Raw genomic sequence first — 25,906 nt, forward strand, 5'->3', positions numbered from 1 at the left:
TGTTCGGTCAGCTTCCCGATGAGATCCTGCCTCCAGAAGATTTTCCTGGAGGAGGGCTTTTTGCAGCAGTGGTTGCCCACTAGTCCATAGTGAGCAAGCGAATTAGCCCATAATTGTGAGCAGTAATTTAATTTTACAGAAGGTGCGCATACTCTACCCTATGTCAGGAACCTAGCAGGGCATCAGAGGCAACCTCACAGTGGGAGGTCAGGGGGATATTGGAAGCTGCTGTCCATGGCACTATGGTGGAGCCACAAGGCTGAAACACGTAGAACCATGGCAAGAAACATTCTTGTGGAGCGATTTTTTACGTGTACCCCTCCACCCCACCCTTTCCCTCCACACTGATGGCTCCAACAGCTTTGAGCCTTCATTTTTATTCAGACCTCTGAAGCCTTTCGACAGCGACTCCATTTTGAGGCAACCTTGCACTTTCCATCTGCCTCAGCAGTGGTCACATCTCTTAGTGTGGCTGCCAATCAACTCGTCCCACATGCCCTTCTATTGGGCCTCCCACATCCACAACCCACCCGCTATCCTTAACTGGATGGTGAACATGGAGATGGCCTGTTAATCGGCTGCCTTCCTTAAGGCCGTGTAGCAGAGCTCTTCCGAAACAAGCAGGGTTGGGATCCCAAATGCACCTGACTTCTGAAAATGTTTAAAGTGGAGCAGGTTCTACTTTGTGTGTCTCAGTAAGTATTCCCCAATTTACTTGGTTGAAGAACCTCGCTGTTTCTTGACTTGCTCGCAGATGTCATGTGGAGGATGCCATGCTGGATAAAACACTGGATTAGAGCAAGTCTCCACTCAAACACCTGAGAGAACTTTGGGCAGCTATCAGCGAGGTGAGAAATAAGCATTGTTCCTTCGCTGCTGGCCTCAAAATCCAGTCACTATGCATCTGTTGCAATAGAGAATCACATGGTTTTCCAATATCCTTGAAGGTCGCAGAATGGACACATTGGCATGCTTTTTGATTTGCATACAAGGCAACTCACAATCCAGGAAATGTGTTCAGGATTGCAGTGCTCGTGGAGGGATGAATGGCGATCACTCCACTGGTACACAACTGATGGGATGAGAATTCTGATCTAATTCTCAGGAAAGATATTTTGATCTTAGACAGGTTGCAGAGCTGATTGCCCAGAATAATATCTGAACCAGAAGGGTTAAGCTCTGAGGAGAAGTGTTTTGGAAGATTAAAGGAGTTGATAAAATAGACAAAGAGAAACTATTAATCTGGCAGGAGAATTCCAGAACACGAGGGAATAACCTTAAAGTTAGAACTAAGCCATTCAGGTGTGATGTCTGGAAGCACTTCTTCACACAAAGGTCAGTGCAACTCACTTCCCAAAAGCTGCTGAGGCTTTGTCAACTGAAAATTTTGAAACTGAGATTTTTGTTAGGCAAGTGTATTAAGGATTCCTCAGCTAAGGTGGGCAGAAGGAGTTATGCTACAGATTAGATCAACCATAATCTATTTGAATAACAGAACAGGCTCAAAGTGCTGAATGGCCTAGTCTTGTTCCTATGTCTCAGTCAGAGGATTGTGTTTTATGGTTAATGAGACAGAACATTTTATATTTCTAGGGACTGTAAAGTAAATTATAAATACTGACAAAAAGGTGCTAAAATAGAGGAATAACACACAAAATGTGGAAATGCTCAGCAGGTTTGGGAGCATCTGTGGAGCGAGAAACAGAGTAAACATTTCAGGCCGATGACCTTTCATCAGACCCCTCGGGCAGGATTTTTAGGTCCCAGGATAGGAAGGAGGTGAGTTTGCTCTAAAAATAGCACTGCCGACCGACATGAAATTTTCCTGTCACTGTTCTTCCCACCAGCGAGTTTCATCAGTACAGGTGATGGGGTGCCCTGGCAATCCACCCGACACTGCAGTGAGGCCAAAAAAGTAGTTAACGAATTTGTTGAGGGCCAGTTTGGGATTTTGGTGGGCCGCCCAGGTTGTATGCTGGTTCGGGGCAGACCAAGTGCATGGAAGCAGCAACACAGCAGGAAGCCAGTCATGGCCACGCCATTTGCTTAGGTGATAATAAAAAAGGAGCATGGCTGAGAGGGACACTCAGCCATTGACGCACAGGAGCCTTCAGGTGTATAAAGGTTGCGGGGAGAGTGGCCTGCATTGTTACGACCAGTCCCCGGGCGAGCTCCCTGGATTGTTAACCTTCCGAACAGGATCCCAATTTTGTTATGCTCCCGGGTGAGGAAGAATGAGCTGGACCCCCTTTTTTATTCAACGCCCTCGGTTGGTCGCAACAAGGTTAATTTAAAAAGGGATCCCTTCCCCCGTGGATTCCTTTTCCCAGTCCAAATGTATTTATTTTTTAGAAGGACCCAATTTAACTGGGCTTTCTTGAGTCAAAGGAAGAGTAAGTTTATTACTAAAAACCCAAAGAAAATAATAGAAATGCAATATACATACACACAGATCAGAAATGAGAAGTTAAATGTCCAAATAAAAGTTAAAAAATATATACAAATCAGTCTTTGGCGTGTCCGTGAGGCATCGATGGTGAAATGTTACAGCTGTTAAGTTGGGCGATTCCAGTAGAGCTGATTTTGGTAGTTTTGCTGTTAGTTTGGAGACACTTGGTTCTGCAGGATAGCTGAAGAAGCTGTCCTATTTCTTTTTTGACTGTGGCTTCTACTGAGCCTTGCCTCCAGCAACAGAGAGAGAGAGAGAGAGAGACTTTGCCTGCAACTGCAGGGGTAACTAGTTGGTCATCTTGTTGCCGTCACACACACAGCACACTAGCACACATGGCACTGCTTTGCAGTTAGCTTTTTAACCCTTTTTTCCCTGTGTATTCCTGTAGGGGAAAAAAGTACCATGTCTTGTGCCCAGAGTGTGTTTTCTTTCATCTCCAACCATTTTACACTTTCTGAGATACAAATCAACAGGAGATGGATTTTAGATGACTGCTGAGACATAGTAATCAGTCTTTTGTCTCTGCAACCACAGGAGATTAAAGTTCAGTCTTTTGCATCTTTCCCGCCCTTTTCAAGTGTCTTTGCTTGAAGAAGGCCATGACACCTTCCTTTTCATGTGCAACATTCCATGTTCTCTCAGGACAGGACTATTAGTATGATCCACAAAGGAATTTTCCAGAAAGTGGTCACTTTACATTATCAGCCATTTTTTGTTCAGAGTCCTTGCTTGTATTTCTTCAAAAACACACAAGCCTTCTGTAAAAAGTTCAATATGCCTGTAAGTAATTTGTTGCTATAATCAGCTTTTCATGGCAGGATGCACTCAGGCAGTGCATGGGGTCATCACCCTCCTGGCCTTATGGGGCATGAGAGAAGGGGAAAGGCTTCCAGACATAATACAGAGTCCAGCTAAGCACAAAGAAGGCAATAGATGGCAAGGGGAGGAGTTGGTGGGTCTAGTGGCGAAGAAGGAGAGGCAGGGCCAAGGGCATGAGGTGGGCAAAGGAGAGGAATGAGGGACAGGAAAACAATGGAGGCTATACTCTCAGCATGGGCTCGACTGATGAAAACGGAGCTTTATGGACATGTTGGGGAACCAGTGCTGCAGGAGATTGCACCTATCCAGGCAGAAGGTCACTGAGATTTGTGTCCTCCTCACAGAAAATCTCACACCTCAAGAACTGCTCATTTGCACTGCCAGTAGCCACCAGAGTCACTGTGGCATTGGCCTTTTTTGCCTCTGGCTCCTTCCAAGGATCAACTTTGGATCTCACCAACGGCTGCGTGCCACAGCATCCCCGTGGTCACTGATACCATATTTGTGGGAGCTAGACAGTATGTTAAATTTCAGACAGATGTGGCCTCATGGGCAGAGAGCAGTGGGCTGGATTTACCCAGGTACAGGATGCATTTTTGATTGCACTCTGGTGGTCACCAAAGTATCCACTGACCGGCCAGTCAGATTCATCAACAAGAAGGGCTTCCACCCCCTCAAAGTTCAGCTGGTTTGTGCCCACTACAAGAGTTTTCTCCATGTGTGTGCTCACTTTCCTGGCAGCTGCCTCTGGCAGTCCTGGTTGCAGTAACTCTATCCTCCGCCCCCAAAAACAAGTGGTTGGATTCTAGGGGAAAGGAATATCCCACAAAGAGATGGCTACTCACCCCTGCATGACACCCCAAGATGGAGGCACAGAGGTGCTACAATTGCCGCCATTTGCTCATCACGACAACCAAGTAGGCCTTTGGGCTTCTGAAGATGTATTCGCAAAGCCTGAACTGGTTGGGTGGTGCCTTGCAATGCACTCCTTCAAGGGTCTCATGCATTGTGGTGATCTGCTGCACTCTCCAAAACATGGCCCCCCAGAGAGATGTAAACCTTGAAGAGCATGATGCCCTCATCGGAGAAAGAGAAGGAGGAAGATGCAGGACACAGAGGTTCCTCAGGGAGGTGGCAAGGGCCAACGCAGGGCTCGAGGGTCTTGTCAGGATACCATCAACATCAGGGATCACCTGATCCAGGCAAGTTTCAACTAAGCCCTCCTCACCTAGGAGGTAGCATAGTCTGGAACTCACTTTCAGCTGCCTGTGTGAGCACTTCCAATGCAGGTACGGCCTGGAATATATCAGCTCTTACCACCAATGAATGACCCATGTTGATTCATAGGTTTCATTGTCCCCTCGCTTCCTTCATGACGTCTTCACTTTGTTCCTGTGTCTCCATTAAAGAATAAAAGCTCATCTGGCATCATATGTCAAAATTTATAATGTTGAATAAGGGAAAAAGTTCACATTTACAGGTGAGGCAAACCCCAGTGACCCTTTCAGTGCTCTGCCTGACACTATAGCCTCCACTCTTGGTCTCTTCTATGTAGTGTCCCCCTTATGGCTTTGGATGAGGTGGAGGCAGCATACTCGCATGTGTCTGGTTGCTGTTCAGATGCACATGGCAGTCGTGGAGGTGCCAGTTGGGGCACCTCCAGAGGCCTCTGTGCCTGCAGCGTTGCAGGGGCAGCCTCCATCACTGGGTCCTGCTGCACACATGGACCCCCAGTAAAAGGGCCAAGGAGGCTGATGATGATGATAGTGACCCATGAGGGGTGGCACCCTCATCCTCCTTGATGAGTGCCTCAGCCCTTGGATGTGACTGCATGTGACCACCAGCTAGGGCTCAAATGGCATCCACTCCATGCACCTCTGAGCCACCAGTGCCACTGACCAATCAGTGCTACAGGAGTGCTGCCACATATGGCTCTTCATGGGATGGGCCACTCCCTCATTGGAGGAGCTCAAAGCCCTGAGACACGGTGGCGATGTGGACATGAGGCACTCCTCCTCCTGTCAGTATCCCTTCCTGGGCATTGTGAACTCTCTTCTCCTGCAAGGACAAAAGACAAAGAGATAAGGCATGGTTGGCCACTATGCCCTATGCCAGTGGTACATAGGAAATTGCATGTATCAGTGCTCGCAAGTTCTCAGCAGCATCAGGTCTTTGAGTCTTGTTGGGGGTTAGTAAGTACCCTGGGCAAATGCTCGCATGTTCTGGAGAAGCATGCGTCCTCGGGCTCCTCAGCTGGAGGCCCAGAGGGTTTCATGAAGATTGGGTGTTGCACTCACCTTGCCGGAGCAAAAAAGGTCATTGATCCTTTTCTGGCACTGAATCTAGTTCCTTGTCACCACACTTTACTTGTGGACGGTTTCAGCAACCTCAATCCCTGCCTGCTTGGTCTGGGGAGGGTTGGCTTTCCCAGCCATTCACTGGAAAGAAGACCTCCTCCCTTTCCTTCATTGCCTCAAGGAGGACCTCCAAGACAGCATTGGCTCCGGCCTTCTGCCTTTCCTTCCCCATCACTGCTGCATCCATTCATCCAGTCTTAAATTAAGGAGCAGAGGAAAAGGCTCCGAATTAAAGAGATAAAGCTGCAGGAAGCAAACTTAAAGCAAAATAGGCTTGCGAGAAGCCAGAAGATCCAAGGAGACAGCCAAAGGTTGGTGACTCCTTTCTCCGGGCCTTTGAAGCAGTGGTATTCATTTGGCATGGCTGAGTATCTGAGAGAGTGCATTGAAGGCAAAGCTTGAATGCACGTGGCGATCCAGGGGAGAGGAACATCAGAACAGAAGTTAAAACCCTGGAGTGGATCTTTGTGGCAGGTTACCAAGTGAAAGCATTGTTTGGGGGAATATTCTTTGAGCATTGAGATTGGAAACCCCCAGGGAGAAAGTTCTGTGAGTCTGGTTGGCTCATGGTGTGACGAACATCTGGGGGGAGTTGATGCGAGAGCCATAGCATCTGTTTGGGATGGCATCTGTCACTTGGTCTTGGAGAGTAGTATGTCTGACCATAGTTCACCTATTGGTACATGGACTGTGTACTTACTGTGAACATTAGAGTATAAGATAGCTTTGGTAACTTGTGTTATTCTTACAAATCTGTATATATCTGTAAAGGTATAGTTGTGAGTGAAGGAGTAGTGCAAGATAGTTTATCTTTTTCTTGTTTAATAAATGTTATATTCTTTTGTTGAAAGTACATCTGCAGAATCTGATTCTGTTCATTCGCCGCCCTCCACATTTCTAAATGACAAGTAAAAATTAGGCTGACTTGTCCAGTAGTAACATCAGCTGGGATCATAACATTTCCTCCACATATTGATTGTGAAGTTGGTATTTTCAAACTTAGCTTAATTGGATGAGTGGTATTTCTGTTCTCGTTGTACCCAAGCAATTCCACATCCTTTGACCTATTTGGCTTGAGATTTGGAGCACTAATTGTCTTCCCTCTCCACCAAATCTTGTTTCTGGAAGAACTGCTTGATCCTAGGATTAAAATGGTAAAAACCCATGTATGAATTGATTTCAGTAATATCAACATTCCCTTCCTCTAATCCTAGCATATAAATGGATTTCATGTAAAATAAATCTCTTAGTTAAGTTAATCCATTTTTCATTTTCTTTTCAGTATGCGCAAAATCTATTACAAGGGCAGTGCAATAAAATTATTCTGAATGTAGCTCTTTTATTGATCAGTATTGACTTTTTTTTGCATTACTTGAAATTTTAACCATTGTAGTATCTGCAGAAAGCAGAGAATGAACTGAACATGGAAGAGATGTAATTAATTCTGATTTATATCAGTGAAGACAATTCAAGTCCATCTTCTAGACTACAATGATCTTTTTCAAAAGTGTGTTAATTACAATAGAGTTTAACTCTGAATAAAATTTTAGTCTTGTTAACATTAACTTTTTTCGTAATAAAGCTTATGAATCTTGTTAACTGTTCCAGTCCAGCAATCTCATTTGCGAACAATTTTTGTGAAGCGATAGTGTTCAAATCTGGCTTTGTAACAAGTGTAACTTGATAGCATGGTAATATCACTGCCATGAATAAAACAGATACATAAAAGTTAAAAAATGTTTTACGTGCTCCATATGTCAGTAATAACAAGGAGACTGTGTGCAGCTGTCATAGCTAAGAGCTAAGTCATAGGTTCAACCTACATTGCAGTATTACATGTTTTCTTCAGTAGTCAGCTTCAAGTGAAACATATTTCATTGGAAAATTTCAGATATATTTCATGACTAGTTCATCTTTGGGTTTCCTGAGCATATCTCTCATACCACTAAATATATTTGTCTTCCAGGTTGAAGTCAAGGAATAAGTAAGCAGTTAATATTGGGACTGTTTGTTTTGACCATTTGATAATGCCATTTCCATGATTTACACAGTAACAAGTCATTGGAAGCACACTTGGAATGAGTAGAATGACCTAGATTAGCACGACATATGATTAATCGGATTGCAAATTTGGGCTCTAGTTGGAAAGTCCAGCAAACATTTCAAATTAGGAATTTAATCCACAAAATTAACTGAAATATTTTGTATCGATGACTATTTAATCAAATTATGCTTTGTCATTTACAGTTATCTTTATTACTGGAGGTTGGTTTTGGAGGAGCTTTGGTCTACATTGACCCCTGTGATTCACCCCAAAAGGAGAAGATTGGTGATGAAACATTTTGGATTTCTTTGAACCCTGGAGGAGATCCATCCACGCCAGGGCACCCTAGTGTTGGTGAGTCAAAGAGAGTTCCTGATATTTGTTGTTGACTAGAAAGGAAGGTGGTTCAGTGGCCATCTTTTGGCATACTGTGTAATACTGTGATTTTCTACACTTAACGGGTGCTGTATGAGTTGATGCCTGGGTTCTGCAATTTTGCATGAAAAGTCCCAGAAGCAATGAAACGACAGGATCTGAGTGGTAACAAGTCACTTGTAGCAACAAATCATTTACCTTAGTAACAACCATTGGAAGAAGATAATTGTCAGTGATTTATATGTTTTGTGGGTGGTGCACACTTTTGCTCGTAATAGAGGAGATTAACATTTTTTCAGCACTGAGAAATTGAATATTTTTCCGATTTTGGCATCCAGCGTTGGCAGCAGGCAGCAACTCTGCAGTGAAAAGCTTTCTCCTTGAACTAGATTGTGATAGTACTAATGTCAGCTTTAAAACAGAAACCATGTTGAATCATTGTGACATTGCCATTTCCTTCGCTGAGTTCCTGAGTAATAATGTTTACTGCCAGTTATTGCTAAATTATGTAGTTTTGTATTATGTGCTTAAATATGGCCGGAGCTGACTCTCCAACCTGCTTAACTTAGAATTGTCTCAATTGTTTTTGAATCATATTCCCAGTTGTGAAAAAGCAGCACCGTGTGCTCCTGAATAATTGTATTGCATATTTTATTGTCTTGAATCATCAACTTTCTCCATGCGTACAATGTAGAATATAAAACTGGTGAAAATAAAAAGGACCTCCAGATCTATTGGCAAGTGACCTTAAATCAAATGATCTATAAAGTATCCCACCATGTCTAATACTTCTAGTTTCATTTCTACAATTTGTAGAGCTCAAGGTCTCCATTGGAATGTAATTGAATTACATACATTGAAACAGTCTTACTGATTTTTGCTTGTTTATGAAAAATATACTTTTAAAAAATTTGCCAAGCTACTGGATTTAAGGCGTCGAAATCATCAACAAATTAATTTCAATGTAACTGATGCTAACATTTCCTTTTTGTGTAGACTTAGTGTCTGGTTAATCTCATTAAATTTCCACATCTATTATTCTCAGAGACCACAACAATAAATGCTGTGGACACACAGATGCAGCGCAGGGTGTTCTGAAGTTAGAATTAAAACACATTTCCCAGGAATTTCCTCAGGGTTTCCGATAGATTTGCCGCCATACTTGCAGCAGAAACCCTATTTCCACTATTTTTGCTGAAGTTACAGTGGAGTGGGAGAAACTCAGGAAATTTCTGGCAATCATTGTAGCAGAGTAATAGGTGCTTATATCTCTATCTGATCTATGGCATATCAAATCTGATTTTTTCAGTGATCCTATGGGTCTGTTTTCAAAGTCATAAAAGATTCTCAGATCATAATCTACATCCTTTGGTATTTGTAATCTGCAGTGTGTTTTTTGAAGAAATAACTAGTGCTATAAATGTGCATTTTTTGATGAAAATCTTCCTGTTAATGTTGAATTGGACATTTTTGGCATAGAGAGCAAAGCACAAATAAACTCATGATCTAGTGAGCAATATTAAATGGTCCTCCCACACAATAATCAAATTGAAAATTAATGGACACAGGTACTTCAAAACCAACATTAAATGGTACAAACAATATGTATCCTAAGCAACACAGTAATGAAAAAACTATCTCCATTGAAATAGCTAAGTACGACTTTGAAGCAACACGTCTTCACATCTTGTGTTAATCTGCTGCAATCATTAATATCAACAATGGATGGCCAACAAAGAAAGTATTGCAGCAATCGAGTTTGCAGTGACAGAGGTTCAGGAGCATTTAGGCCATGTGAGAGAAATAGACAATTACACAGAAGGGGAAGTAAAGACTCATTTTGATGGAAGGGAATTAAGCTTGGTAACTTACCTTAGGTCAAACAGAATGGCAAGATTGTTCACAGGCTGGCTCAGTTTAAGAGATGATGTCAAATCCATACAAATCATTGGTTAGGCCACAATATGAAAACAATGTCCAGTTTTTGATGTCCTATTTTAGAAAAAATGCCAAAGCCATGGGAAGGGGGTAGAAGAGATTTACTCGGATGATACCAGTGATGAGAGTTTTTATTTATAAGGAGAAATTAGTGAAACTGGGATTTCTTTTATTGAGCTTAAAAGAATTTAAAAGGAGATCTGATAGAGATTTTCAAATTATAAAGAGTTTTGACAAGGTAACTAGGAAAAAGTATTTTCATGGGATGGTGATTTGGTAACGAGAGTATATAATTTATGGTCATCTTTGAAAGAGAAACATTAGAAGAATTTATAATGTGGGAGGTTGTTAGGACATAGCACATCCTAACAAATAATAGCAAATACAGAGTAGCTTTTAAAAGAAAAATGAATAAATACTTGAAAAAGAAACATTTAAAAGATAGAGGGAAAGAGCAGGGGATTGGGACTAGATCAGAATTGGGACTAGACCCTTATCAGAATACTGGTGCAAGTACAATCGGCCACATTGTTTCTGACTGCAAAGATCTATGGTTATATTATTCTAAATTTTCGGATTTACAAAAGCATTATGAATACCCATAGCTATGGAATAATTTCTCGCACCAACTTACTTGTGCAAGTACTTATTCAGCCATGAAATGTTCAGACTTGCCATAAATGTATAAGCTATATTCTAAAGTGTGAAAATGTTTACCTTTATTAATTCCTGCCTTTGTTTATGAACATGATACTGCAAAATTTACCTGATTTAGAGTAATTCCAGCGGTTAATATAATGTATGTGTAATATATTCATAACCTCAAGTACATCCAAATAGTTCCTTTCTCTTGAGCAAAATTACCCATGTAAACAAAACTATAATGAGCTAGTTTGTCAGTCATCCGAGTGCATGTGTGAGACATGGGTTTTTGCACAACGTATCAACCCTTCAGCATTTTCAACTGCCTTCATTTAACTGCATTCAAAACAGATAGTTTTGGTTGTGTGGAAAGCTTCTTCATGATGTAGCGCTGTTTTTATAACAAAGTCACTCCTACAGAACATCAAGTAGTTCATTTGAAAAATGACTAATCACAGCTTCATTGTTGCAGCATTTCAAGTAATTTAGCTGTAATTACTTTGCTACTTACTACTTTCAACCCCAGTGTTTTAATGTACAACAGAGTACGCTTCCTTTTTTTTTGATGTTGCAGTAATTTTCTATTGACCCTTTCCAAGGTTAGAGATGGCTTACAAGGGGCTGAATGGTCTACTCCTGTTCCTATTTCTTACCCTGCCGACCAAAGCTGGAAAGTATCTGGTGGCAGGTCACATTTTTTTTTGTTCCACCATATCCAGTTTCCTGTGTTGCTTTGTGTTCTTTATCTTCATCTGAACATTTTTTTGAATTTTTGCAGCCTTTCGAGAACTCATTAACTATATCTCCTCAAATATACGGAAGTATTTAATTCCTTCTCAGAAATAATTTATTTACATTTTTAAAAATTGGTACCTGACCAGTTAAGATGGAAACAAAGATTCCTAATTGCCAGTTGATGACTAATTTTAAAGATTGTGTCCAGTACACAAAAAGCTAATTATACTGTTAGTAATATTAGACAATGAGCATTTTACATGTTGGTGTGATATTTGTTTGCTATGCATTTTTCTTTCTCTCATCTCTACATTGCCGTGTCCTATGTCTTTGATTCACACTTTCTGTTTAAATAACATAAAAACACATCCTCATAGAAGGAGGCACAAGAGAAGATAAGATTACAAGATTAGAAGGACAAGGGCAGCAGACACATGGGAGCACCACCACCTAGAACTTTCCAGCATCTGCAGTTTTTTGCTTTTACCACCACCTAGAAGTTCCCCTCGAAGTCACTCATCATCCTGACTTGGAAATATATCACTGTTCCTTCACTGTTGCTGGGTCAAAATCTTGGAACTCCCTTCCTAACAGCACTGTGAGTGTACCTACACCACATGGACTGCAGCAGTTCAAGAAGGCAGTTCACCACCACCTTCTCAAGGGCAACTAGGGATGGGCAATAAATTCTGACCCAGCCAGCGAAGCCAACATCCCATGAATGAATAAAAAAATCCCTCAATCACCACAAAAATAGCAGTTCTTACTTCTATGGCCAGTGCCAACAAAATTACATAATCCTCATGCTTGGTAACACACAACAAGTATATGGAACTGTGCTAACAGAATCTTTCCATTTGTGCTCCCACATATTCTGTGTAAGTAAAAAGTACAGGGATTCTTCTACTCTGTAAGATAGCACACTGCTCTGCAAAATTAAAAAGCTTGTTTGCATTGTATGACACAGTGGTTTTCAAACTGAGGTTTGTAGAGACTTGCCACAGTGTCCAAAAAATAATCTCTCTAGTATCTGTGAGAGAGAGTAAAATAGAAGGGGGACAAAGAGAAGAAACACAAAGCAAGTCACCCATTTTAGATGAATTATTGGTAGTTGGTGTTACTTCCGCGCAAGTATCTGACTGGATGTCTACCTACGAAGCTCCTGAATAATCTTGACCTGGAATTTCTGCTTTGGGTGCAATTGGCAATCTAGGCACAATTACGCCCAAAATTGGGCTTGTTTTCCAAAGTGCTTTTTTTAACCTCAAGATTTTGCTCAAACACATTTGTATATACCAAATGGAAAATTTGCCATGAACCTATGCAATTGGTCAGCATTTTAGAATGTAATTTTTAAAAATTGTTTACTTTTAAAAACACTCCTTGGTGTAATTTAGGAGTGGTGACTTGGTGCAGCTTTATTAATACAGCTGAAAATGGTTATCACAGAGAATAAGCATTTTTAATCAATATCTAATACACCAACTGTGAGTAATCTTATTTTAAATAACTGAAAATGACTTTAATGAAACTATTAAGAAACATTTGCTCATTATATTGGTGAACAATCATTAATTTCTCTGGTTTTTAAGTATTCCAAATCTTTTAACATGTGCCTTGCGCCTAAAAAAAAAAGCTTAATTTTATAAGGCCCCCCCCCCCCAAAAGCCCGCAAACGATGATTAATATGATCGGGGGTGTATCCAGTTTTGTGAATGGGGCCAGCTTCTGGCACACTATTTCTTAAACTAACACATACAACTGCGGAAACTCGATTTCTGCTGGATCTAATTTGCGCTTGAAATTCCACAACCTTTTGCATTGGTTTGGCAAATATTGTATAAATTGCACTGAAAAAGCAGCCCAACCCAGTGGAAACTCCTGCCCCTTGACTTCAGGATGGTGTTGGATGAACTTGGATGACTGAGGCTAGATCCACCTGCAATGAGTGTTACATATACTTTCATCCATGAATATGGATATTTTATGTACCCGCATATTTAAATAATCTTCATATAGCATACTTGATGCTCTGTGAAGTTGGTAGAATAGAGCTGCACCTGCTGAATTGGGGAGAAGCAGCTGTGAACAAGTTGCTTGTAGCTGAAATGTGATTTTTCTCTCTTCATTCTGGTCACTATAGCATAACTATTTTGACAAAATAATAACATTGCATAGGGAAGAATTTTTCCTGTGGTGGGCGGGAGCAGGCAGGGGTGGGTGTGGAACCGATCGCTGCCCACGATCGGCTGCACGCCGCCATTCCACATGGGCGGGCCAATTAAGGCCCGCTCAGCATAACGTGTGGCCAGTAGCACGCAGCGCTACCCGTGCGGGTGGGGGGAGGAAGGAGAGTCGGAGCCTGCGCTCTTTCGCTCATGCTGCCTCAGGGAGTTTGAATGGATTAGAAAACTTTTGAATAAATAAAGTAAAAAATTATTTAAACCTGTCCTCTCATGTGACAGTGTCACATGAGCTGGGACATGTTTGTGAAGTTAGGAACATTTATTTATTTATTTTATAAAAGCTTCAGGAAACCTCATCCAACCCCTTAAAATTCCTATAGTGTTGCTCACAGCCAAAAAATGCAAGAATTTATATTTCTGTTTTATTTCACTGTTTTTGCTCAGTCCTTCAATTCTATTTACCAATCTGTCTTCCTTTTTCTTCCACTCTTCAAAACTCTATTACATATGGCTCCGACATGCTTTCCCTTTTTATTCTATCTGTATCGCTTTGTACATTCTTCAACAGCACCTTCCAAACCCGTGACCTCTACCACCTAGAAGAACAAGGACAGCAGATGTATGGGAACACCACCGCCTGCAAGTTCCCTTCCAAGTCACACACCATCCTGATTTGGAAATGTATCGCCGTTCCTTCACTGTCACTGGGTCAAAATCCTGGAACTCCCTTCCCAACAGGACTGTGGATGTACCTGCATCACATGGACTGCAGCGGTTCAAGAAGGAGGCTCATCACCACCTTCTCGACAACAACTTGCATTTATAATCAAAAACAAAAATAAAAATACCTGGAAAAACTTAGCATCTGCGGAGAGGAATACAGTTAACGTTTCTAGTCCGTATGACTCTTCAACAGAACTAAGGAAAAATAGAAGAGAGGTGAAATATAAGCTGGTTTAAGGGGGGGTGGGACAGGTTGAGCTGGATAGAGGGCCAGTGATAGGTGGAGATTGCCAAAAGATGTCATAGACAAAAGGACAAAGAGGTGTTGATGGTGGTGATATTAGCTAAGAAATGTGCTAATAGGTGACATTAAGGGTAGAAAGCAGGATGAGCAAGGTACAGATAGCCCTAGTGGGGGTGGGGTGGGGGGAAGGGGTTGAAATAGGTTAAAAGGTGGAGATAAAACAATGGATGGAAATATATTTAAAAATAATGGAAATAGGTGGGAAAAGAAAAGTATATATAAATTATTGGAAAAAAGGGGGATCGGAAAGGGGGTGGGGATGGAGGAGGGAGTTCAAGATCTAAAGTTGTTGAACTGAATATTCAGTCCGGAAGGCTGTAAAGTGCCTAGTCGGAAGATGAGGTGCTGTTCCTCCAGTTTGCGTTGAGCTTCACTGGAACATTGCAGCAGGCCAAGGACGGACATGTGGGCATGAGAGCAGGGTGGTGTATTGAAATGGCAAGCGACAGGGAGGTCTGGGTCACGCTTGCAGACAGACCGAAGGTGTTCCGCAAAGCGGTCACCCATTTATAATCGCTCTGAAGAATGCACTTCAGAGGAACATTATAAAGCAAAGTTTGACAACGAGCCACGTGAGGTGATATTAGGGCAGAGACCGAAACCTTCATCAAATAACAGGTTTTAAGCAGCATCTTAAAGGATGAAAGAGAAGCAAAGCGGTTTAGGAGAGAATTCCAGAGCTTAGGGCCTTGGCAGCTGAAGATATGACCATCCATGATGGAGCAATTAAAATCAGGGATGCACAAGAAGCCAGAATTAGAGGAGTGCAGAGATCTCAAAAGGGTTGTAAAGACTGGAGGAGATTACAGAGATAGGGAAGGGTAAGGCCATGGAGGAATTTGAAAACAAAGATGAGCGTTTTAAAATTGAAGTATTGCTTAACTGGGAGCCAGTGTAGGTCAGCAAGCACGAGTGATGGATGGATGGGATTTGATGTGAGTAAGGACACATGCAGCAAAGTTTTTGTTGACCTTAGGTTTACGGAGGGTAGACTGTGGGAGGCCGGCAAGGAATGTCTCAAAATAGTCAAGTCTAGAGGTAACAAAGGAATGAAGGAGGGTTTCAGCAGCAAATGAGCTGAAGCAGGTGATGTTACAGAGGTGGAAATAGGTGGTTTTAGTGATAGCGTAAATATGTGGTTGGAAGCTCATTTCATGGTCAAATATGATGCTAAGATGAAGTAAGTAGCTGGGAAATGGAGTTTATAGCGGGTGCCGAAGACAGTGGGTGGAATTTTCTGTCCAAGTAGTGAGACCATTTGTGGGTCAGTATGGTGAAGGAGAGGGCTTTGCTGAGGCTTTTTATCTGAGCCACAGCATTAACATCCCTGCCAGTCAGGGAGGGTGGGTGGGTTGTTGTGCTTGATCTGTCAAAAGAAGAATTTCTCATTAAAGAGACCATGACATAGGTTATAATGAGTCACTAGCACTTGGATGTTTACAACAACCATAAGACTGGAGAGGAGACCTGGGAAGATTGTTCCTTGGTTCTCTCACTCGTATCTCAAGGTCCTGCTGCGGGACCAGAGGGACTGCAGAGAAGTGAGCTCTCCCAGGGACAGGAGCTTGGATAGTCTCTCCAACCAAATAGATGTGGATTAAAGTGGCCAAGGAAGTCAGCAGCAGGAATGTGGTCCCTTTAAGCTGGAAACAGTGCACCAAGAGAATCCAGGAGCACAGGAAAACTGAATGACATAACACTTTCAGTGCCAAATCCATGCTCTAACTTACCCAGCATTTTCCTGTACAGCACTCAAACCAACAAAATTTCCGGACCCACTGATGGTTCTTGCTTCAGACACCTCACATTCCCATCTGAGGAGCCATTCACACTCACCCTCAGCCTATTGCTCCCTTGCACCCATGCCTCACAGCCACTGTCTACAAATGTTCTCCTCCCATCCTCTCTACACAAACCATTTCTAACAGCCACACCTCTGCTTTCTCTCCTTGGAGGAGAAGAGCGCACACAACTTTGCAGTGAGCCAGGGCTCTGGTGCGGTGGGGAGTGGAGGGGGGAGCGGTGTGGGGGTGGCCCTCCAATGATGGAGACCTTGGCAACGTGTGCCCACCTGGTCCACTGGGGAGGAGGTCTTGTTCCAAGAAGCTGAAAATGTCAGCAACAACCTGCCATGAAAGCCTCAGCATCCTGAGGCACTGGTGCTCACGTGTGTCGTGGGATCTGATCCTGTGCCTGTGTTGAGAGCCTCGCCTCCCTTCATATGGATCTCAGTGTCCATTCCCTCCGGCCAGTGGAGGGGAATGTGGCTGAGCAGGCAATGGCTTTTGCTGATAATGATGATGTTACTTCTTCCCTTGTTCCTCGTCAGAGATACAAGGTGCAGCTGCATAAGCTGCTTCCATTCCATGGCGAAGGCTGACAACAGGGAAGTGCAATAAGTGAAGTGACTTCCAAGAAGTTGGCAATCACCTGTCAAGCAGTGAACTCACTCTCTGAGAAGGTGTTCTGTGAGCACCAGCTTCTCACTTGGTCATGGCTGGAGCTCTTCAGTTTCACCGTTCAAAGCCTTCCCAATTTGTCAGTTTCACTGAAGAAGCTCTTCCCACTGCGCACTCACCCGGGCAAGCCGCTACCAGGTCAGGAAAGAGGTGCCTTGAGTGGAGAATGTAAAATTGAGGGTTAAAACAATATTTAATAACCTACTTGATTACTTTAATTACTTGCCCTACAGCTGCATGTGAGTTCCGTGCCTTCACTCCTAGCCCAGCGAATACTGGAAGGGGGCAGGATCATGTCAAGATTCCAAACCAATGTCACTTTTTGGGGATTTAACTCGCTGCATGCAGCCAAACCTGGCTTTCCTTGTCTGGGAAGATTCTAGTCTTCCCAATATCTAATTGGAGTACATTTCTGCTCATCCAGTACTAGATGTCAGGTAAAAAGTTCGACAGTTTACACAGTGTAGGGATCAAGAGAGGTGGTGGTGAGGTAGAGCTGGGCGTCACCAGTGCATTTATGAAAACTGGTGTTGTGATTCCGAATGATGTTATCAAGGGTAGCATATGGATGGGAAATAGGAGGGGGCCAAGGATAGATCCTTGTGGGACACTGGAAGTAACAATGTGGAAGTGGGAAAAGAAGCCATGGAAGGTAATTCTGTGGCTAAGCTTAGATGGATAAGAAGGAAACCAGGCAAGTGATGTCCCTTCCAGCCGGAAAACAGTGGAGAGGAGTTGAAAGTAGATGGTGTGGTCAACTATATCAAAGGCTGCAGATAGGTCGAAAAGGATGAGGAATAATAGTTTATCTTTGTCACAGTCACACAGTATGTCATTTATGACTTTGGAGAGAGCTGTTTCACTACTGGGGCAGAGTTGAAAACCTGATTGGAGGGATTCAATCATGGAGTTCCAGGGAAGATGGAAGGTGACACATGGTGAAAGGAAGGGGAGGTTGGAGATGGGTTGGCAGCTTGCAGGGGTAGTGGTTTTTTTCAGAAGTGGGTTGATTATCGCAGATTTGAAGGAGGGTGGAGCAGTACTTGAGGAGAAAGAACTTTGAACAATGTCAGCAGACATGAGAATCAGGAAGGGAAGTTGGTGGTCAGCAGTTTACTGGGAATAGGATCGAATGAGCAGGAGCTGAATCTAATGGGCGCAATAAGCTTAAAGTGGGCATGAGGGGAGATAGGAGAGAAACTAGTGAAAGGTGAGCGTTCAGAGCTAGGGCAGGGAGGAACCTTAGAGGAACTTTGACCTGGTGGGCTAGAGGAAGGGAGAGAGTAGTCTGAGGAAATGGATTGAATGGTCTCAATCATAACGATAAAGTAGTCCATGAGCTCCTCGCATTTGTTGGTGGAGGAGATGGGAGAGAAGGGTTCAAGAAAATAGTTTGCCATAGAGCAAAGACGCTGGGGACAAAGTGAATCATTTTGTTTTAATTTTGTTGCATTGTGTTGATGCACACACAAGATAGCAAGGAAAAGAAAGGTCTTTGACAACAGCATATTCTGTTGACTTCATAATGACTTCATAATTAGCCAGTTTTTAAATGACCAATCACATAAGAAATCTGGCAGTTACCTGCTCTCTGATTGGATTAAGTTCCAATCAACTTATGGAAATAGAAAAACAGAACAGAGAGCTGAGATTTTATAAATATAATATGGACTCTCATGCTGAGTAGCAGTCATTTGCTATTAGTTAACGATATACTAATATTTATTTTGCAAAATGTAAAAACTAAATCATTTTTCCAGGACTTAACACTGAAGATTGGAGTAAAATTAAACCTTGCATGCTCTAAGTACACTGTCTACGCTCTGAAGTAAATAATATGTTTCATAGATTCAGAAGCTCTTGAAGCTAGGCTCAAAACTTCTGGCACACTCGATAGAAAGCTCCTCTTAAATAATAAAAGTAAGTGGAGAGAATTAATATTTAGGAGAATTCAGGCCACTTGAGCAGCACTCAGCATGAAATTAGCTCATTCTTTTCTATGATTGATGGTTTTTCGCTGCCTTCTCTCTTTCTATCTTCCCTCTTCTTCCCTTCCCTTTCTAATTGGACCTGTGCAGATGTTAACTAAATCAGACTGTCACAGCGCAGAGAAAACGTCCTGTTTTCAAAATGGACAATCGCAAATATTTAGAGCTTCCTTCTTTGAATAACTGGTTAGCATTATTAACTTGGATTGAAGAAATCGATTCATTTTAGTTGTTGTTGGACCTATTGTCATAAGCTCTGGCAGGCACCAAAGCCCAGAATTCTTTGCCAGTAGGATAAAGTAAGCGCCAGGATCAGAAAACAGTTTAATTCCCGGGTGTCTCAAAGAAGATACCCATGAGGGTACATAAATTTCAATGAACAGTTTTATTAATAAGTCAAATATTTTTTGTACATTTGAGATTTGTTCTGTGTCTGTTACATTATAACGGTATTTTTGGTATATATAATTGAGTGGGTGAGGAATCAACATGGCTTGTCAAAGAATTTGGTACAAATTGAGCAATTTGATTTATTAATTTTGTCTTTAAGTTGTAGGTATTCCAGACATTTCCTCTATGCTTCCAAGCAAATTAGTTTTTTTTAAAGTAATGGTAAATTTGAGCCTGTCACCACGGTTAATGATTTGCATTCTGCTTTTTCATTACTAGAGTATTTATGCCAGTCAAGATTTTTTGCATGGTTGAAACTTTTGGGGCGTGATACCTCATGGTTACATGCTTGATACAAGCCTTTTACTGAAATCAATATGTCGCTGATTGCTAACACTATTAATCTGAGAGATAATTTAGATTTTTAGACAGAATTGAATTCATGTAAATTTTTAATGATTATGGAACTGCCTTATCATCAAAACCAGAAGTCAACGAGGACCTTTTAAGATGCACTTTGTTTCTTTAAGCAAAATGATTTGTATCCTCCTCCTTATAGATGGTAACCTTGAGGTAATATTTTTGAAATCTCATTTAAATCAGGCTTTGAAAATTCCATCTCTTTGTTTTAAACTTGTTTAATTTATGACAAGATGTGAGAAATTCAAACCGGTTTTGCATGTTAATTTAACACCATTGACAGGTATGCCTACTCAGTGGGGAAAAAATATGTCTCTTGGGTTATTTAGAAATCTTGTTCTGTGTTGTGAAGTGCCATTGCCATATGCTTTCAAATTTACATTCCTCTTTGAATATTGCATACTTTTGGGAGTTGTCATTCCAACCCGTTTCATTGAATGTGTGGCTGCTTTGACTACTTTTTAAAAAAAGAGAATATGACTGAGCATTGTAATTGATAATAACTTAATATACTGGTAAACCTGAGACCTGAAACCACTTAGATTTATGGGTGTTTATGTGCTATATATTAACACTCCTATCCTGGGTATGAGTGTTCTTCTGAGTACTGGCACCAGTTCCATTACATTTCTTTCCATTAAGCCAGGCACTTGGTTGACATTAGCCAGCCAAGAACTGTGAATATATATAAAAACAAAAAACTACTGCGGATGCTGGAAATCCAAAACAAAAACAGAATTACCTGGAAAAACTCAGCAGGTCTGGCAGCATCGGTGGAGAAGAAAAGAGTCGACATTTCGGGTCCACACGACCCTTCAACAGAACTTTTATTTTTGCGTTCCTTAGCACTTGAGAGAAAGAGAAAAAGTTTCTTGTTGAGGCGTCGGATGAGGCGAAGAATAAAATGAAACTGGGGGCACGCGCAGCTTTGAAAAAGGGTGCAGCGGTGCTGCTGGAGGGAGAGGTCGAGTGTGTTCATATGGCGGCGCATGGCACTGAGTGTGGATCTCAGAATGCGACGGGAACAGCAGTCCGAGAAACGTTTTATGTCCCGGAGATACCTGTAATCCTGGGTGGGTTCGAAACAAGAGGGATGGAATTTCAGTTGAAATCCATGTGGGGTGAGTCGGAGACGGAGACAGTCACTGAGAAAGGAAATATGGCTGTGAAAGCGGGTTTTAGTAAACACCTTGTCAAACACCAGGAGAGAAATGGAAAGCAATGAAGGTGCACAAGGCAGAAGAGACAGGCGGAAATCCTGTCGGAGAACAGAGTAATACTTCTTCAAGGAAGGCATTTCTTGAAGAGAAGTGGCAGTCAATTAAACACAGAGATGAAAACAAAAAACTACTGCGGATGCTAGAAATCCAAAACAAAAACAGAATTACCTGGAAAAACTCAGCAGGTCTGGCAGCATCGGTGGAGAAGAAAAGAGTCAACGTTTCGGGTCCACATGACCCTTCAACAGAACTGTGAATATATGCCATCTAAAGAAATAGGAAGTCATCAGAATTATCAAGGGCTTCCTGTATGCATAGTCTAGCACGGTTACTACTAGCAAAAGTGTTTCCTCCACAACAAACATGTAGAACATCAATAGGATATTAGTAGTTTGAGTACATGATGTTCAACTTTCATTTGAGACTCAGAAGGTATCAAGCAGTTTGTGCCCACTGCTGAACATCCCAAAGCCAGAGGAGCAAGCAAGAAGGTAGATAAGAGCCTTGTTTAGTAATCAAAATCAAATTAACCCTTTGATAGTATGCCAATGATAATTGATTTAATACAATGTTTAGCATGGAACAGAGACATGTAATTATAGATAGCATCTAGAGACATGGGTATATTTCCCTCTACCCAAAATCATTGGAGCATAGGAGCATTGGACTTAGGAGCAGGTCATTTGGCCCTTTGAGCCTGCTCTGCCATTCGATAAGGCCATGGCTGATCTGATTTTATCTCAACTCCACTTTCCTGTCTGTTCCCTGTAACTCTTGACTCATTTGTCTATCAAAAAAAACCTAACTCAGCCTTGAATAAATTCAATGATCCAGCCTCCAATGCCCTCTGAGGAAGAGATTTCCACAGATTAACAACCCTCTGAGAGAAAAAAAATCTCATCACCTCTGCCTTAAAAGGGAGACCTTTTATTTTTAACATGTGTACCCTAGTTCTAGCTTCTCCCCACAACAGGAAACATCTTCCCAGCATCCAAGTCCCCCCAGCATCTTATATGTTTCAATAAGGCCACCTCTCATTCTTCTAAACTCCAATGGGTAAAGGCCCAAGCTGTTCAATCTTTCTTCATAAGATAAACGCTTCGCCCCAGGGATGAGTCAAGTGAACCTTCTATGAACTGCTTCTAACACAATTATATCCTTTTTCAAATAAAGAGAACAAAACTGTACACAGCTAGCGTTCACAAAGAAATTTATGTGAGATTATTGTATAGCTTTCCCTATTTTTGCTCATGGCAACATTTTTGTTAATAGTGAATGGGGAAAATATGCACCATGGAAGTCTGTAAGCTTTTCCCATGTAACTGTGTGGTACTATATATTCTGGGAATAATGAGGATCCATACTAAAGCAATACATCTTTCCCACAAATAGCTTAAAATATTTTGATCAGTTGAATTTTGCAATTTACTTATAGTTTGAAACTCACTCTCATACAGTATGGGGAAATAACGCTAATGCCTTAATATTTTTAGAACTAAATATTGCTTGTACTTCAAAGATTCAATGATTTTCTGTCAGATCATATTTGAAATGCAATATACCTCATATAGTTTAATGCCATAAAACTGTATGAGATCACGGAACAGTTGCCCTAATTCACAGAGTAAACGAAAACCAATTTTTGTAGTAGTTTCTTAAAACCATTTGTTTTCTCGAAATACACTTTTAGGCTGAAAGTAAATGAGTCACCTTTCCTCACTGCATATAGTTCCAATCATGATAGTTGGTGATCAGGTGTTGAAGTAATACTCCTGGATAAAACAGTGGTATAATGATTGCATCAGAAAAATATTCTTTCACCGCTGATCCATATAAAGGTCTTGCATTTGGCATACATCTATCATACTTGAGGCATCACACACACAATGTTACACTTTTTATTACTAGGGTAAAACTGGAAAGTAAGAAGACAGTCATTGACCTGGAACCTTATTGTACAAGCAGCAAAAATATCCTTTATCCTCTGACTGAAAGTAGCAGGCTGCAAGTCGCTGCAATTACCTGGCTTTAGCTGTTAAGAGCTCTGCCTTAAAGACACAGACCAACTTGCCAGTTAGACATATTTCAGGCTCTAAACTACATGTGAACAATGCTAAGGGAGATCTGCTAGAATGTTTTTAAAATTCCAATTTGAAATTTTTGACTTAGTCTTGTAATGTTTGGTTTTCAAATTAGAACCTCACCTTCATGGCAGTACAGAGACAGGCTGCCTAACCTAACATTTCTTGGCACAACTTCAGTTTGACAAATTCTTTGCTGCTCTTTGCTTTCAGTGAACAGCCTGTCAGTTCTATTGATAAGATATTTAATGAGATGCTGATGTTTTTGAGTCTCCCCCAAAAAATGTACTCTCGTCCTGAGGCTTTGCCCTTTTGGAAAGCTGCCAAACTTTATTTTCCCATGTAGTATTTGACAGAAAACACGAAGGGTCTTTATGAAACCCGGTTTTGGCCTCAATTGGAGTATTTTCCTCAATTCTGGGCACTGCACTTAAGGAAGGATGTTAAGGCTTTAGAAAGATGTAGAAAAGATTTATGAGAATGGTTAAATGGATGAGACACTTCATTAAGTGAACAGGTTGGAGGAGTTGGGATTGTTCTTAGAGAAGGGAAGGCAGAGAGGAAATTTGATAGAGGCATTCAAAATCATGAGGGGTCCAGACTGAGTAGATAGAAACTGTTCACATTGGCAGAAGGGTTAAAAACTAAAGGACACAGATTTAAGATGATTGACAAAAGAACCAAAAGGTGACATGGGGGAACATTTTTTTACATAGCAAGTGGTAACAATTTGGAGTACTCTATCTGAAAGGGTAGTGGAGGAAAATACATTTGTGGCTTTCGAAAGGAAATTAGATGAGCAGCTGAAGGGAAAAAGTAGTGCCGAGCTACTTTGGAAAGGGCCGTGGAGTGGGACTAGCTAAATTGGTGTAGTAGAGAGCCAGTGCAGACTCTATGGGCCAAATAGCCTCCAGTGCTGTAACTTCTGTGATTATTAACATACAGTGTTTGAAAAGGTACCCTATTTGTACTTGGGTATCTAAACTTTTATCAGAAGCAGGATTAATACATTTCACTCAACAAAACCTGTCAAGTTATATTATTCATTGAATTCTATTTGTTAAAATGGTCAGAAATCAAAAGACACCTGCCTGTTTTCTCTCAGAGACAAAGCAAGAACTTTCAATAATAAAACACCTCAAGCTGCCTCATAACCATGAATTCCCTTTGAAATTCAGATTTTTTCAGTTATATTTTCTCATCAACCTCTGTAGAATATGCATCAAACTTGAAGCACAAATCAGAGCTGGATAGAGTTTTTGGCTTGATTTAAAGGGGAGAGCTGGGTGGCCATGCGCATAAGCCCTGAAGTAGGCAGTAGACATGGGGAGTCTGGGACATGAAGGCTGTCTGATCTTAGTGGGCAGGCCTCATTCCTATAAATTTTCTCTGACTCCTGCCTGAACCTGGCCAGATCGACCATCTGGCCTGTAAGCAGGAGCAGGAATTCGGTTGGCAGGATGGCACAGCTGAGGGCACAGCTGGGGACCTGAAGGATCAGCAGTAGTTTGTCGCTGAACTTCACCCAGCACTAAGTGAGCAATCTGAGTGTGGAGGAGGGTAGAGGGGTTCTTTAATGCCAGTTCCCCCATTGGAAAACTGATAGGATTGAAATGGTCACCTGTTTTACACTCCATCTGATTTTTTTCATCAAAGTGTTAAATTGATCTTACCCCATCATTCACCCACCAGGAAAGTTAGCTAAAATTAAGAATAGTTTCTGTCAGGCAGTTGCATGCAATTTTCTGTTTGTCAGGTACAAACGCCAGAAAGTTAAAAGTGGAAATTTGAGTGCTCTCCCAGGTCAGAATAGGAACAAAATATGAATGCCCATTTTTATTTTACTGTTTTAAATCCATTTTTAGCTGCATTTTGGGAGCAGGGCAAAGAATAAAATCCTGCTCCTGTCTTCATAAATGTGTTTTTGGAAAGCATAGGGGCCAGAAGAACTGTGCATGATATTCATTGTGAACAAATGCACATTTTTGTGCATGCAGGTGGCACCCTATAACTAGTTGCATTTTTCAATCTGCCAATGTTCATGTTATAAACAAGGAGTGTCCCACTGTAAACCCCTCTGCCTGTCTACCCTACACCACCCTCCCTCACCCAGACTGCTCAGAACCTACCCCCCCCCTCCACACACACACACACACACACACCACCATCACCACGCCCCCCCCACAGGCCGCTCAGAACCTACCTCTTTAAAACCAAGCCTTTAGTCATCTCCCCGAATATCACCCTGTGTGGCTCAATGTCAGATTTTATATCATACTGTTCCAGTAAATTAATTTGGGGCATTTTATGGCATTAAAGGTGCAGTACAAATGCAAGTTGTTGTTGCTGATTAAATTTATTTCAAGTTGTTTTCTAAAAGTTACATGAAAAATTTCATATTTGGGCTTATTTAGCCTGATTGTTCAGCACTGGACCAGTGTTATTTCATGTTAGTACTTGGGCCTTCAAAGATTCATTCTAAGTGAGGGCAGCGGAAACTGTTATTTTACATTGTCTGATGTTTATTAATTTCAGTAAGTTCCTCTGCATCAACTATTAGATATATGGTAGTTTCTCCAAATTTAAAAGCCCATAAATCCAGCTTAGTGCATACTTTGCAGCCAGCAACTTTTAATAATTGACTTGTTACCATGTACTCCAAAGTAGTCTTGGTGCTCAAGTAACTATTTTGTAAATTGATTCAACTTTATTTGCTTCATTGTCTTTTGCGGTCTAAAGTTTTACATCTAATAAATATTTTGCAGTTCAAGGT

General features: G+C 41.5%; 1 protein-coding gene across 6 annotated transcripts in view; it reads left to right on the forward strand.

The window, feature by feature from the left end:
* naaladl2 (N-acetylated alpha-linked acidic dipeptidase like 2) overlaps positions 1 to 25,906 on the forward strand; it is a 955,971-nt gene that overhangs the window by 511,513 nt on the left and 418,552 nt on the right. For all 6 annotated transcript variants that reach the window (XM_078563827.1, XM_078563831.1, XM_078563828.1 and 3 more), the window contains one exon: positions 7,876 to 8,026. In XM_078563827.1, coding sequence (XP_078419953.1) covers positions 7,876 to 8,026 — 151 coding nt within the window. The remainder of the gene's footprint in view (positions 1 to 7,875; positions 8,027 to 25,906) is intronic.

Source organism: Cetorhinus maximus, chromosome 19 (genome assembly GCF_964194155.1).
Source record: "Cetorhinus maximus chromosome 19, sCetMax3.hap1.1, whole genome shotgun sequence".
Classification (NCBI taxonomy): Eukaryota; Metazoa; Chordata; class Chondrichthyes; order Lamniformes; family Cetorhinidae; genus Cetorhinus; species Cetorhinus maximus.